Source organism: Vigna umbellata, chromosome 3, assembly GCF_029865625.1.
Source record: "Vigna umbellata cultivar VRB3 chromosome 3, Vumbellata_1.0, whole genome shotgun sequence".
NCBI lineage: Eukaryota > Viridiplantae > Streptophyta > Magnoliopsida > Fabales > Fabaceae > Vigna > Vigna umbellata.
In genome coordinates, this window is record NC_142167.1 from 46,695,241 (window position 1) to 46,708,937 (window position 13,697).

The 13,697-nt window shown below is 30.7% G+C and overlaps 2 protein-coding genes across 2 annotated transcripts; both read left to right on the forward strand.

Moving 5' to 3' along the window:
* The first annotated feature begins 1,681 nt into the window (after nt 1–1,681).
* Nucleotides 1,682–3,898, forward strand: LOC148202724 (large ribosomal subunit protein eL13z). Its single transcript, XM_088110678.1, has 5 exons — nt 1,682–1,830; nt 2,514–2,634; nt 2,737–2,870; nt 3,206–3,364; nt 3,489–3,898. The coding sequence occupies exons 2-5, from the start codon at nt 2,526–2,528 to the stop codon at nt 3,708–3,710; spliced, it is 624 nt and encodes a 207-aa protein (XP_087966804.1). The 5' UTR covers nt 1,682–1,830; nt 2,514–2,525; the 3' UTR covers nt 3,711–3,898.
* A 7,822-nt stretch (nt 3,899–11,720) lies between these two features.
* On the forward strand, nt 11,721–13,545 carry ACBP6 (acyl-CoA-binding protein 6). Its single transcript, XM_088108346.1, has 4 exons — nt 11,721–11,881; nt 12,845–12,962; nt 13,081–13,143; nt 13,228–13,545. Exons 1-4 carry the CDS (start codon nt 11,870–11,872, stop codon nt 13,305–13,307), a joined length of 273 nt encoding a protein of 90 aa, XP_087964472.1. The 5' UTR covers nt 11,721–11,869; the 3' UTR covers nt 13,308–13,545.
* The last annotated feature ends 152 nt before the right edge of the window (nt 13,546–13,697 follow it).

Genomic DNA, 13,697 nt, shown 5'->3' on the forward strand with positions numbered 1-13,697 from the left:
GAGATTTCCTATAGATATGAAGACTGTGGTTTAAACCTTTTTTATTTCAGCTAATCCAATTAACTACATTTTACACAACTTTATAATCCTGAGATATGGAAATGATAAAAAAGGATTGTCTTGTATTTTTATTACCGTCGTTTTAATTTTTTTGAACAAGTTTTCTGTTCTTAATAATTTATGTTAATTGTTTTAAATTTCTCACATTTTTTTTCGATTTCTTTTAATATCTTTTATATTGAACTTCTTGTCAATGATTGGAAGTTGTGTAAACATTTTAAAGTGATTTTGCTATGTTTTTCATCGATAATTAAGAACTTTATTTTATATGTTAAAAGTAAAAGACGTCTCATAAAATAATTTTAATATATTTATATTAGAGTCAACTTGTGATATTCATTTTTTTGTTTCTGATATCTAAAAAATAATTTGATATATTAAATTTTAAAAAACTAAAATAAATTTTATAATTATCAATATTCTTTTTACGAAAATAAATTTGTTGTTAAATCTAAATTTAAAAATAATTTTTATTGATAAATTTTACTATTTAAATTATTGACAAATATTTTGGTTAATAATTAATTTATTAGTATAATTTGTTAATAAAATATGTAAGTATATTAAAATTTGTATTATTAATATAGATTTATGTTTATATGTATGTGTTCTCAATTTTTTTATTAAAAAAAAGGAAACACAATAACGATGGTGGTGATCGAAGTTAAAGAAAAAAAAAAGAATATAAAGAAGAGGAGGTGAACAAAGAAAAGAAAAAGGAAAAAATTGAGAAGGAAGATGTTTCTCCTTTGCAACTCAAGATATGTCATAGCAATCTAAACTATTCATAAGAAATAATAGAATTTTACATCAACGTCTCTCATTGTTTTAAAATATGCATTCTTTTAGACCTTTGAATCTTTGAATGATTTAGTATTTGCTGTCAAGACAATGGGAATTAAAATATAGATAATTAATTAAAACAATGATTGATTATATCATCAATACTATTTCTAAAATAAAAGATAAAATTATTTGTTTTAGTTTTTTTCTTAATTTCCTTAGTTAAAATTATAATTTTTTCGAGAGTGAAATGTTAGGATGGTTTAAATCTCTGATAAATAATTGTAAAACTCAACAAAATTAGAAATTAAATATTACTTTTTTAATTTATTTTAGCATTATTCACTTAATCTTCCAAAATTGCTAAATACAGCCTTATTAGATGAAAAATTGGTAATTTAAATTAACATTTTAATGACATAAACATTACCTCGAAAACCTCAACCTCGTGAGGAATTTACAGATATCAATTTAATTCCTAATTCCTAATTCCTAATCCAGTATCCACTAAAGCCATAGTTTCTGTCGTAATTTGGAATTGGGTGAATGCTATAAAGACTCAATTTTTTAAAAAAATTTAAAAGTTATAAAACAAATAAAAAATTGATAATATGTATTTGAAAAGATTTATATCTTCATTTTTATTTAAGATCTCAATATTTATTTTAACATAAATGTAAAAACCGAAGAAATCTAAACACAGAAATAATATAGGAATAATTATATATTTACTAAATTATAACGATGACAATATAGATCGCTAAACAACATGCTATGTTTTTTTATTGGGTTTGTAGAGACTGCATTGTGGGGGGTTAATAATTCTGAAGCCCAATCTTTATTGATCCATAAACATTAACGGGCCCAAAAAGTAATAAAACCTAGGTGTTGTGTGTCATAGACTACTTTAAAAACAACTCAAACCCTAATTCTGCCTCCGTCTTCGTCATTCCGCGATAGCAGTTTCCGTGCGTGAAGGAGCCTCAGGTAACTCTTTAGCCAACTGCATTTCTCTCGTTAGAGCTTCATTTCTCTGTTACGTTCTTTGGCATTGTTTGCTTCTGAAAATTAGACGTTCTCTCGTTTTCGTTTAGTCTTTTATGGATTCGTGTAGTGTTTGGGATTGAATTAGCCGTTGAGCTATCATAGTTTCTGATGTTCGAGATCTCTGGATTTTGGTTTTGATTTATATTCTTGAGCTATTGTTGTATTTTTTATGACTATGACTCTGATTTTTTTTTCTGCTCTGTTTGATTATGATTGTACCAAGATATATGTATGTACGTCGAGTAAGATTAGCCTCTTGAGTTTTGTGGCTAATCTCACTCTCTAAAAAATGTTGTATGAGAACAGCGCTTGTACTCAGGTAGCACGACTATCCCATGTTTTATAGAAGAAACTATCGCCAAAGAATACTTTCCATCTTATATGTTCAATTACTGTTTCTTGAACAAAATTATTTTGAAATTTTGTTAACATATGAAAGGATGATGGTCTATTATAGATGAATTCCCTTTTAGTTTCTGCATCATACTTATTTTTATTTTTTTAACACTATATTTCTTATGAACTTTATCTATATTCGTATAATGATTGTGGTTTGTGATTTATCTACTATGTTCACCCTTTGATCAAACAAATTTGTTTATGGTTGTTGATGGCTTTTATAGGTAAGGTAAGCTATGGTTAAGCATAACAATGTCATCCCCAGCGGACACTTCCGCAAGCATTGGCAAAACTATGTGAAGACATGGTTTAATCAGCCAGCACGGAAGACTAGAAGACGATTGGGTAATTGGCATACTTCCTTCTGCTTTTTCGAACTTCTATCTGGCTTTAATAATTGTTGCTTGCAATAATATTCTAACAATTTGATACCGTTGCATTGTTCAGCTCGTCAGAAGAAAGCTGTGAAGATTTTCCCCAGACCCACTGCAGGACCCCTTAGACCTATTGTACATGGTCAAACTTTGAAATACAATATGAAAGTTAGAGCCGGCAGAGGATTTTCTCTTGAAGAGCTGAAGGTAAAACTTATATCTCCTATTCATTGATTAATATCCACTGTTTGTAATTATTTTTCGACTTCAAATTGAAATTTGTTACTCGTTTACTTTTTTGCATACTGAACCATGAACAAATTTTACCGAGTTATGTTATTAGAACAAAGTTTCTGGGGGTATGGTTATTCCTCGGGATTTTTATTTCAATTTTTCCTTTTGTTAGCTCGAAGTTGATACAAGATAAAATTATCTTAAAGTTTTGTTAAGCCTTTATTTATAAAATATAAGTGTGTAAAAAACGATGACTTCTGCTTTTTTAAGTATGTCTCTTGATGTAAGGTATTTTCTATATGTAATAGGCTGCTGGTATTCCCAAAAAGCTTGCTCCAACAATTGGAATTTCTGTTGACCACCGCCGTAAGAACCGTTCTTTGGAAAGTCTGCAAGCAAATGTGCAGAGGCTGAAAACATACAAGGCCAAATTGGTTGTCTTCCCAAGAAGGGCACGCAAGGTCAAGGTAGTACAAATGTTGAATTATCTTTTTTGATTGTGTGGGCATTTCCTTCATGTTTGATGTCATCATTTCTGCCAAGGATATAAAAAAAGTGTTTTCCCCTTCGCATTCTGTTAATGTTTTGCAGGCTGGCGATTCTACTTCTGAGGAACTTGCAAATGCTACACAAGTACAGGGTTCATACTTACCTATTGCTAGGGAGAAGCCGGCTGTTGAACTTGTGAAGGTCACGGATGACATGAAGGCATTCAAAGCTTATTACAAGCTAAGACTTGAGCGCACAAACAAGCGCCATTACGGTGCCAGACTGAAGAAGGCTGCTGAGGCAGAGAAGGAAGACAAAAAGTGATGATCTTTTTGTAAGTCCTAAGTTTGTAGTCCTTTCATATGATAGTTGTTGCAAGACAATTTTTGCTCGAGAATAGTTTTATTAAGAACATGTTCAGTTTCACCTATTTTTATTTTGTTGGTTTACCTATAAACCTTTTATTGTCTGGATTATCGGGCAGTATTTATTTTTGTTGAGAATGTTTCTAATTGCTGTTCGGGGAACTTAAGAATTGGAAAGACATTTATATTAGGATGCATAAAAAAAATCTTTAAATGATATTTAGCAATTTTTAATTCCGTCTATAGTAAACTGGTCATTAGCAAGATCTATTAATCTTATGGTCAATCGTAGTCTTGTTGATCGCTCTTTCGTTTTTCTTAAGATATAATAACCTCATGGTGAGAATATCCTTTATACATGTTTTCAATTGTTTAGCCTTTAGCGGCATTAATATTTTATGCCCTAAATTATTTATGTACTATATATTTTAGAACAGTTGTAACGGTGTGGAATAATAGAATAGAAATATAAAATATCCTTTTATCTCCTTAAGGCCTTGTTCACTGTTGTGGACCAAATTCATTCTCATTCACTTCCAAATTGACTCAAATAAACAACAAAAAAATTTATTTTCAAATCCTCTCAAATCCCTTCAATTACTCTCTCTCAAATCCCTCAAGTGAATAAGGCCTAAAAGTGGAGGCATCTTACAATATAAATATGGACTCGTGAGATTAACATTTGTTATCCTTTTTGATGTACCGCTTAAATATTTTTATATTTTGAATACAGTTTATATTTTTCAATGAATTGAATTAATTTGTAGTTTTGAAACTGAGAAACGTATCAAGATGACAAACAAAATCTGACAATGACCTAAGCCATTGACAAATAATAAGGATGTGTTTAATTAACTGTTCAAAGATGCTGTAAAAAAACTATTTTTAAGTATTCGCGATGTTTTTATGAAGAAGTAGCTATTTTTAAAGATAGTTAGAAGACTCGTATATACTAAAAATAAAATAATTTTGTAATATATGTAAGTATAAATTTCATTATATAATTTAGTTTGGTGAAATCGACTTAAGTTTGTAATATTAATAATTTACAAAAGTAAAAACTTTATTTTGTTCCTAATTCTTAATTTTTAAGGAGGAAATATTATTAATTTTGAAGGGAAATTTCCGGGTAATTATGTATTGAGAACTGAATGAAAATGTGATCGGTCTTTCAAAGAAGATTTATGAAGGGATATAATACTTGTATTTCTGAACCGGATTTCTATGTCTAATACTTCTCAGTGAACTGCATTCAACAAGGAAACTCTTGTGAGATCCCTTGTGTTTTAGTTTTAGAACCTTTATGGCAACAACTTTATCATCTAACTCTAGAGTTCCTTTATATATAGACAGAACTAGAAATCCAACACCATATCAAATTTGTAACAGAGAACCCATCAGTTCCATTGTATAAGCTTTGGCAAGAAACTTTAGATAGCAGGTTAATTGTTGGTGAATCCAATGATGTTTTTATAGTCTTTTTCCTCATCCAATAGACTGTAAGAATAACTGGCATGAGAAAAACAACAACCGCACTAACCATCACTGACACTATCATCAACATGAACTTCTGTTTAACAAGTTTCTTACCTTTGACAGGGCATGATGGTAGATGTAGTTCTGAAATACCTCCACAAAGGCCATTATTTCCAGAAATCACTACCCCACATGCATTTCGGAAGACACCGTCAGTTGGCACCTCACCATCCAACATGTTAAATGACACATTGAAGTCTTCTATCAAGAAATAGTCTCCAGAACATTAGGAATTGATCCAGATAATTGGTTTCTTGAGAGGTTTAACTGTTCAAGTCCTTTGACTCATGCCACAAAAAGTATGATATGTGTTTCTCCCATATTCAATAGTCCTATATTATTTAAGAGTCAAAGTCTTTAAATATTTCTTCTTCTTTCATCTTCTTAGATAGTTTTTAAGGATAAAACTTTGACAAACAAAGCTCTAGAGCTAACAATACATCAGATGTATGATGATTAATCTTAACAATATCACTCGATGCATTTTGAATCAGACTTAATATTATGCAGTTTCAAAAGTTATCACGAATGATATCTGAGTGATGATTATCAAATATAAAACAATGAATCCAACTTTTATAGATTGCTCATTTCTTTTGATATACTACTACTCAATAAGTTTTTGTGATAAATCTAACATGATTGTTAGAGATCAAACCTGAAAAATCTATGTAGGTATGATTCGTGTAAAGTTTAAATATCATAAAATAAGATAGATAACCAATCATGCGCATAAAAAGTAAATGAAGAATATAAGAGAAATGATTTATATTGTATGTGAAAAATTTACATAGGGTTTAGATACATTAGTCCAACCCCAAAAAATAGAGAGTTTAGCAACTTCTAAACCTTTTACCCAAAAATGGATCCAAAAGAATGGAACGAATGAAGATGATTGAGATTCTTGAGCTATGGATGTGTCTTTGCCCTTCTCTCTATCTCTAGCTGTGTTTTACTCAAAAATTTTCTCTTTTTTTCATCCACAAATTGACTTTTTAACTAGTTTTAAAAAACTATTTCTCATTGGACGAGCATAACACTTTGTTAAGCGAGATGTTGCTTTTGTGTTAGAACAAACTACCCATACTTGTTGTGAGAGTAGTTTTCTAGCCTGAGTAAATAATTGTGTCATTAGGCAAAGGTTGTGACTAGTTGGACGAGAATTTCATTTTCTTGTTATGTGAGTTATATGATGGCTGAGTGAATCCATCCTAAAAATTTTCCTATTTTGGTCTTCAACTTTTATACAAAATAATTAAAAAAATGATAGTTACATTTATATTACAAGAAATGTTTCATCCTTTATATGAAATAACACAGAAATACACTATATAAAGACAAATCAAAGATTTCAACAAATATAAAAAACAAGTAATTATCACACTTATCAGCACTTCACAATTATAAGAATATAATATATACTACAAATTCATCAATAATATATAAATATAATATATTTCAATGCATTATATCATATCATATCTGTATTAGTTAATCACAACATAACTAAAAGCTTTTAACTATTTATATTTAAAATTTTATAAAAATACTTCAAAAATTATAGGAAAATATATATTCTAACAATTGAAATCTTTCTTTTTCTAATTTCTTATAAGCAGTACTCTGAAAAGATCTTTGTATAAAATATTAATGAATACGTGACTTAAAATAATGACATAAAAGTCATAGCTTGTGTTCTTGACATGAACATGGTACTTTTAGTTAATGTCGTCAACTAACAATTGTTCCTATATTGCTAATAATCAAAGCTATATTCCCACTTTCCCCTTTAATCATTTAGATTTTATCTCAATTAATTATTACCACGTCTTTGAGTGGAGACAAGCATGGAACATAGACTAGTGTAAAGTATTATTGTGTTTTTAATTTTAGTAGTTTGAATTATATTATTTTAGTATTTTAAGCCAATTACATTATTTTGCTTGAAATGTCTAATTTATGGTCCTTATTTAATTATTTGAGATTTTATAATGAATTTTACGTAATAGATAATTTTTAAAAAATATTAGAAATTATTAGTCGAATAAATTCCCTTTATTTTTTTCACATAAATGTTCCTATTTCTCATATAACTACTTTTCGAAAGCGTGGGAACAAACATAATGTAGAATTGATTACTACAAAATATGTGTTTTATAACATCTTAATTACCTCCATTGTAAAATAATAAACAGTACAAAGATATTATTATAGGTAAATGAAGATTTTATATTATTTATCTATTTAATGTTAGAAAAATATTCACAACTTAATTAAGTTTCAAATTTGTCGTAAATTTATGTATTTTTAATTGAGTTTCATTATATATTTTTAATTGATTGGATATACAATTATTATATTTTTTAACTAATTTTATGTTTTTTAATTCTTTTGTTTATTAAACATATTACTAAATATCTTTCTTCTTTCACTGTTAGTTTGAGAAATTTTGGCGTAAATCTAGTTTCCAGTCTACAATTAGTTCAAATTTGGGTATATAAACTTTGGAAAAGCTAAGTTAATATCACAATGTATCACATACTTGTTGGAATTTTCCTTCTCATATATGTATTTTTTTCATTTGAAATATATTTCTTCTTCAATACTTGCTAAATACTATTGTTTTAAAACACAATTTTTAAAAATAATAATTTATTGTGGTTTAGAAGTGATATAGTAACATAAGAAAACTATGAAATGAATTAAGAAGTTATTTGCAAATTGTAAATTTTAATTTATAATATATGGGCAACTTAAAAAAAAGGTTTTATTTTCGCATTTTAAAAAATTAAATTTTCGCATGAGTTATTTCCAAATCGTAAATTAAAGCGTTGCAAAATTTATCTATATATTTATTGTTTATTCTCATGTTATAATGATATATATTATTATATTATAACTATAATGTGTTATGCATTATTATTTATCTTTTAGAATTAAAAAAAAGAGTTACTTTATGAACTGCAACATCTATGTGCCTAGCCTTTTTATTAATAAACTAAGGGACAAATGGGCTTGAGGCCCAAATAGGCGGGCTGCAACCCATTTAAAAAAAAGAAAACAAAAATAACTACGTGACAAAAATACAAACTCCAAGAAGAAAAAAATGAAGAAATAAAAATAAAAACAAATAGATAATTTTATCACTCTATGAAATGCATGTTGATATATACATAGATATATGAAGAAGTTGCCAGCATCTTGTTAGAAAACACCTCAGATTAGTTAAACATTTAAAAAGTACTTTTATATGTATATATATGTAATTAGTTTGTAAAATTGTACAATTTTAATTAATAAGAAAGTAATATATAAATATTTTTAAATCTATAAATAATAATATCATAAATAAAGTTATTATGGTTAAAATATAACTAGTAACGGAAAGGTAATATGTTGACAAAGCGTAATTGTGAGGATTAAAATTAGAAAGCTGATAGGTGTATTAAGTTAACGAACTAGATTAGTCAGTATAAATATAATTTTCAGAACATCTGGTTCATTAACCAAATCCTTCTATCTCTTTCTAAAATTCAGTTTTTCAGATTCTCTCTATCTTCTCTCTACCATTCCTCCTCTTTGAGCCATTTGATTTCCGATCAGGTGGTGTCCAAGTATCCGCAACGTAGAGTGCTCCGTATTTGACCGATCAATTTTTTCATTCTGACCGGTAAGTAGTTCTTCCCGTTTTCTTCGCTGTTTTTGGAACCTAGAACATGCGGTTCTGCTAGTTGCATGTAACTAGAAATGTTTTCTCTACTTTTCTGTCAAACTCTAGCTCTAAGAGCTGTTCTTGATCACCCAGTGGTGATTTGTAGGGTGTTGTTTAGGTTTTTCACCACTCAAGGTACTGTTGAGGAGTCTTTGTGAGCTGGGCAGTTCAACTTTGAGGTAAGAGGAGTTAAAATACTTCATTAAATTTGTGGTATGATATGCATGCATGCTAAAATTTAACTTGGTGTGTTGTTTTGGAGTGGTATTTTAGGTCTTAAGCATATGGTTTGGTATGTGCTGAAACTGAAATGTATGAAATTGTGTTGTGATGTCTGGAATTGATTTGGATGAGTTTGAATTGTTATAATTGATCAAATTGGAAGTAATTGAAGTGTAGAATCTGCTATAACTGGTTAGATAGAAAATTTAGAGTTTTTGGAGTGTTTCAAGTTACTTTGGAGGAAGTGAGATAAGGAAATTGAGAGTTAGGAGTCTAGGGCTCTTGTAGCATGTTGGGTCAGTATAGGGAGGTTATTTGTGACTTGTTTGAGTCATTAAAATGGTCAAAAACAGGTTCATAGTAGTAGAATTGGACTTGGGTCCCTAAGTTGTGGAAATTGGTGTTTTAGAGTTAAATTTGAGTTTTAATCACTCTAGATTGGTATTAAGGAGGGTTGGGATCATCTAGATAAGTTTAATTAAGTATAAAATACGAATTAAGGTTGTTAGAAGTTGGGGAAAATGACTAGAAATGGTAAAGGGTGTGTGAGTTGCATAATTCTACAGAATTTGCGTTCTGCAGATTATGCAACTCACTATGCGAATGGTCTCGCATAGCGAGTCCCTGCAGAGGGTGCTCTTTGTTTGAGTCATTCGATGTGTGAGCTGGTGCGCTGTGCGAATGACTGGAGGGTGCTGCTCCTTGTTTGGTGATTCGCATAGCGAACCCTGTCGCTATGTGACTGGTGATGGTCTGGAACTGCTATTATTTTAATTCGAAAGGCGAGTTTGGGCGCATAGCGAGTCTTTGGGAGTGGTAGTCTCTCTCTAGGCTCTCGCATAGCGACCTGAGTGCGCTATGCGAGAGGTTTGAAGTCTGGAACATTCTGCGAGTTAATTCGCATAACTAGAGGTGTCGTTGTGCAAGCAACTCCTGTCTCGCCTTGCGAATCAGGTGCGTTGAGCGAATCATCAGAGTGGCATGTGTTTTTAGTTCTTTATCTTGGTTTGGTTTTAATACAATGTTGTTTGAGATATAAAGTGTGATTGATGTATATGGTTAAAGTAAAAGTGTATGAATATAAGAGTGATGTATATGGTTTAAAGCAAAAGTGTGGTTTAGTGGACGTAATTCCATGATTCTCAAGGAGAGGATCCATGGTGGCGCCCTTGGTATGTTTAGAATGATTGCATGGAAGCTCACTCTTGGGGGTTATCCTGAAGCTCCAATAGTCTTTCTTCTCACTTAGAGAGGATCAATCTATGTCGTGAGGAGTATCAGGAGGTCTTAGTCTTGGAGGCTTCCAGTATGCTCCAAGGCGTGGTACAGACTAACCTCGTGAGTGTGATAGGGTGAAACCCATTGACAATGGCTTTGCAAAGCAGTAGAAGCCACCACGAGTGCATGACCCGCCATAGCTCGACAACCATTCTAAGTTCGGACGAGTCAAGTTTTAAAGTGTAACAAGTTATGTTATGTGATCGAGTAACTTGGAATTAAACTTGTTGTTGTGTGTGATTGTTATAACATGATTTTTGTATATCTAGCTTACCCTTCTGGTTGTTTGTGTCTGCTTGTGTGTGGTGTCCTTTTTGTAATGATCATCTATTTGAATGTGAACAGAGATAGGTGAAGTGCTTCTGAAACAGGCCTTGGAGGAAGATGACACTGCTGCTTTGTTTAGTTAGGATTCATAGGCGTTTTGTGTATTTTTGAAATATTCTTTTGTGTTTGAAATTTTAAATTATAGTCATGACGGTAACCATAAGATTTTATCAGCAAGTTTTTTTTTAAATATTCTATTATATTATATAATTTTATATAATATGAATGTTACAGTAACGATGATTTATTTTAAAATACATTTACAAGTAACGATGATTTATTTTAAAATACATTTACAAGTAACTGATTAATATTTAAACAAGTTAGTGTATATTAATACATGTTTATAGAGTTTGTTAATTTTACATTTACTATTTGTTTTTTTAAAAACTGACAAAGTACATAATTAATCTAAAATATGTCTTAATGTAGTATACTAATATATTTTCTATTAAAAGAAATGAATTTCTCCTACCGTTATCATCCAAAATATAACTCTTTTGTGGCAAAGCAAAATTGAAATATACAAAGAAAAGCAACTAAGTTCTTCAAATGGAAGTATATTGAACTTGAGTTTCTAAATAAATTTGTTATTTACAAGTTAATTCTTCTGTCTTTTTATATAAATTGAAATTAATTGTTTTTTTGAGACTCTTTTCTACTGTAATTGATATATTACAAAGACTAAGTAAGATGATTAAATAATTAAAAATTCTTCTAAAAAAATCAAGATTTTAAGAATAAATTTGTTTCATCAGATGAAAATTTAAAAAAAAACAACGAAATAATTTTATTCTGAAAAACTTATTTTTCTAGAATTTTTTAATTTTCAATTTTCAACCTTTTCAATGGATATGGGAATATCGTTGCGTTACGTCGACGCGCGTTGTGAAATTATTCCCTGACCCACCCATCCCCCCAATCTCTGCAACTATAAGTACGCTTCGAACGTAACGCCCAACACCGCCATCGCCATCTACAATCTAACAAACATCAAACAACCCGATCAATCTTTCTCTCTCTGTCTCCCAACCAAAACACTCATGGGTTTGAAGGTGTGTCTCTTCAATTCTATGAGATTCTTCCCTCTGTTTCAACCTTTGTTTTTCATCAATCATTATATGCCTCCTTTGGCATACATAATTGTTGTGAATATTACACATAGCATTCAATCTTGTTCATGCCTTGTGCTTCGTTATTTAGTTTTTTTTTTCCTGAGAGGGTTTCTGTGCTAGCAAATATCTCTTCTTCTGTTGGTTTTCCAGATCGATGTCACTGTTTAATTTCTTATGAGGTGCTAAGTGTCTTGGCAAAACATTTCTTTTTTGCTTGTTTTGGTTGGTGGGTATTTTGTAGAGTTGTCTCGAATTGAACGAAATTCTATGGGGTATTTTTTCGTGGCCTCAGAGGATGTTGGAACTTGGTGTAGTGAGTGTTTTTTTTTTGTAGGACGATGTTTTTCTTTTGAGTAAAAGAAAGTACTGGATAATTGTAATTACTCTATGTACTGCACTTGCATCACGCCGCTTTTAGCTTTGGTTGCTTGATTGTTTGTAGCAGAAACCTTTTGATCTGTAGTTTGTATTGCTGTAGGCTTGAAGATACTGGTTAAGTTTTTAGGGGGATTGATTGTTCTTTTTGTGAATCGGCAATAGTAATTTTGTAATGGGAAATTATGTTTCAATACTGGTTCTATTAGTAAAGCAATGCTTGTTGCAACTATTTGACTAGATTTTGAAAAGAGTACAGTTGTTCAAATACTGTAATCAGCCTATTATTCACTCACTTTGAAATTAAATTCATCAAATATGCATCCCAAATCCCCAGGCAGGTATGTTAAATCAATACTTTATAATGAACATGGATTGTTGTTAATGTACTGTAGTTGCTATCAGAATATATTTTGTGAGTATGTTCTCAGTTTTGAACTAGTTTTACACTTGTATGCTTCTTGACATTGGCTCATAAAAATATTGACACTTGAAGCATCACACACTCATTTGAATATGGTTATGCAGGAGGACTTTGAGCTGTATGCTACCAAAGCAAAAACATTGCCAGCAAATCAAACAAATGAAAACTTGCTTATCATTTATGGATTGTACAAGCAGGCCACTGTTGGACCTGTTAACACTGGTGAGTGATGTTTATTTAACAAATAACTTTTGAATCCTCTTTATCAATAGGATTCGCCCCTCTTTTCTAAATACATAAGGATTGTCCTTGCTCATGGATTTTCGATCTGATTTTACAGCCCGTCCTGGAATGTTCAACATGAAGGACAGAGCTAAATGGGATGCATGGAAGGCTGTTGAAGGTAGTAGATAAAAGCAAGGTTGATCAATTTATGTTTCTTGCTAGTACTTTATGTTTTCTCAGAGCGTCAAACCATTTTTTGCAGGGAAATCCAAGGACGAAGCAATGAATGATTACATCACTAAGGTGAAACAGCTGCTGGAAGAAGCTGGCTTGCCTGCTTGACAACATTGTCATGTCTTGCATTATGATTCTGTGCTACAACTTCCCAACTGTTTGGAAATAAACAACTGCAGTGTTTGAAGCTTTTATGGTTGTTATAATCTTTTTATTCCTAATGATTTGGACATGTTGCTTTGAGTTCATATCTGTATCACCTATTCACTGATTGAAAATGCTCTCAGGCAAATGGAATGGACCTCAATTTAATATGATTAGAAGTTAAAACTACTTCTACTTTTGACTTCTGTTTATTGATCTCCCATTCTCCCTCTCCTCTCTTTGGTGAATCTGAATTTGTTTTATCCTTGTTCTCACTTCGAAACAGTGCCTAGGAATTTCTAATCAGCGTTATTGAGGATGATAATGTTATGCTTGGTATACCACCATGCCGTG

What these genes read in the sequence shown, in the direction of transcription:
- ACBP6 (XM_088108346.1), top strand. An exon ending in TGTTGGACCTGTTAACACTG is followed by an intron (nt 12,963 to 13,080) that starts GTGAGTGATGTT and finishes CTGATTTTACAG; the next exon opens with CCCGTCCTGGAATGTTCAAC. An exon ending in TGCATGGAAGGCTGTTGAAG is followed by an intron (nt 13,144 to 13,227) that starts GTAGTAGATAAA and finishes CATTTTTTGCAG; the next exon opens with GGAAATCCAAGGACGAAGCA.
- LOC148202724 (XM_088110678.1), top strand. Translation starts at nt 2,526, where the DNA reads ATGGTTAAGCATAACAATGTCATCCCCAGCGGACACTTCCGCAAGCAT. An exon ending in TTTCTCTTGAAGAGCTGAAG is followed by an intron (nt 2,871 to 3,205) that starts GTAAAACTTATA and finishes TATATGTAATAG; the next exon opens with GCTGCTGGTATTCCCAAAAA. An exon ending in GAAGGGCACGCAAGGTCAAG is followed by an intron (nt 3,365 to 3,488) that starts GTAGTACAAATG and finishes AATGTTTTGCAG; the next exon opens with GCTGGCGATTCTACTTCTGA.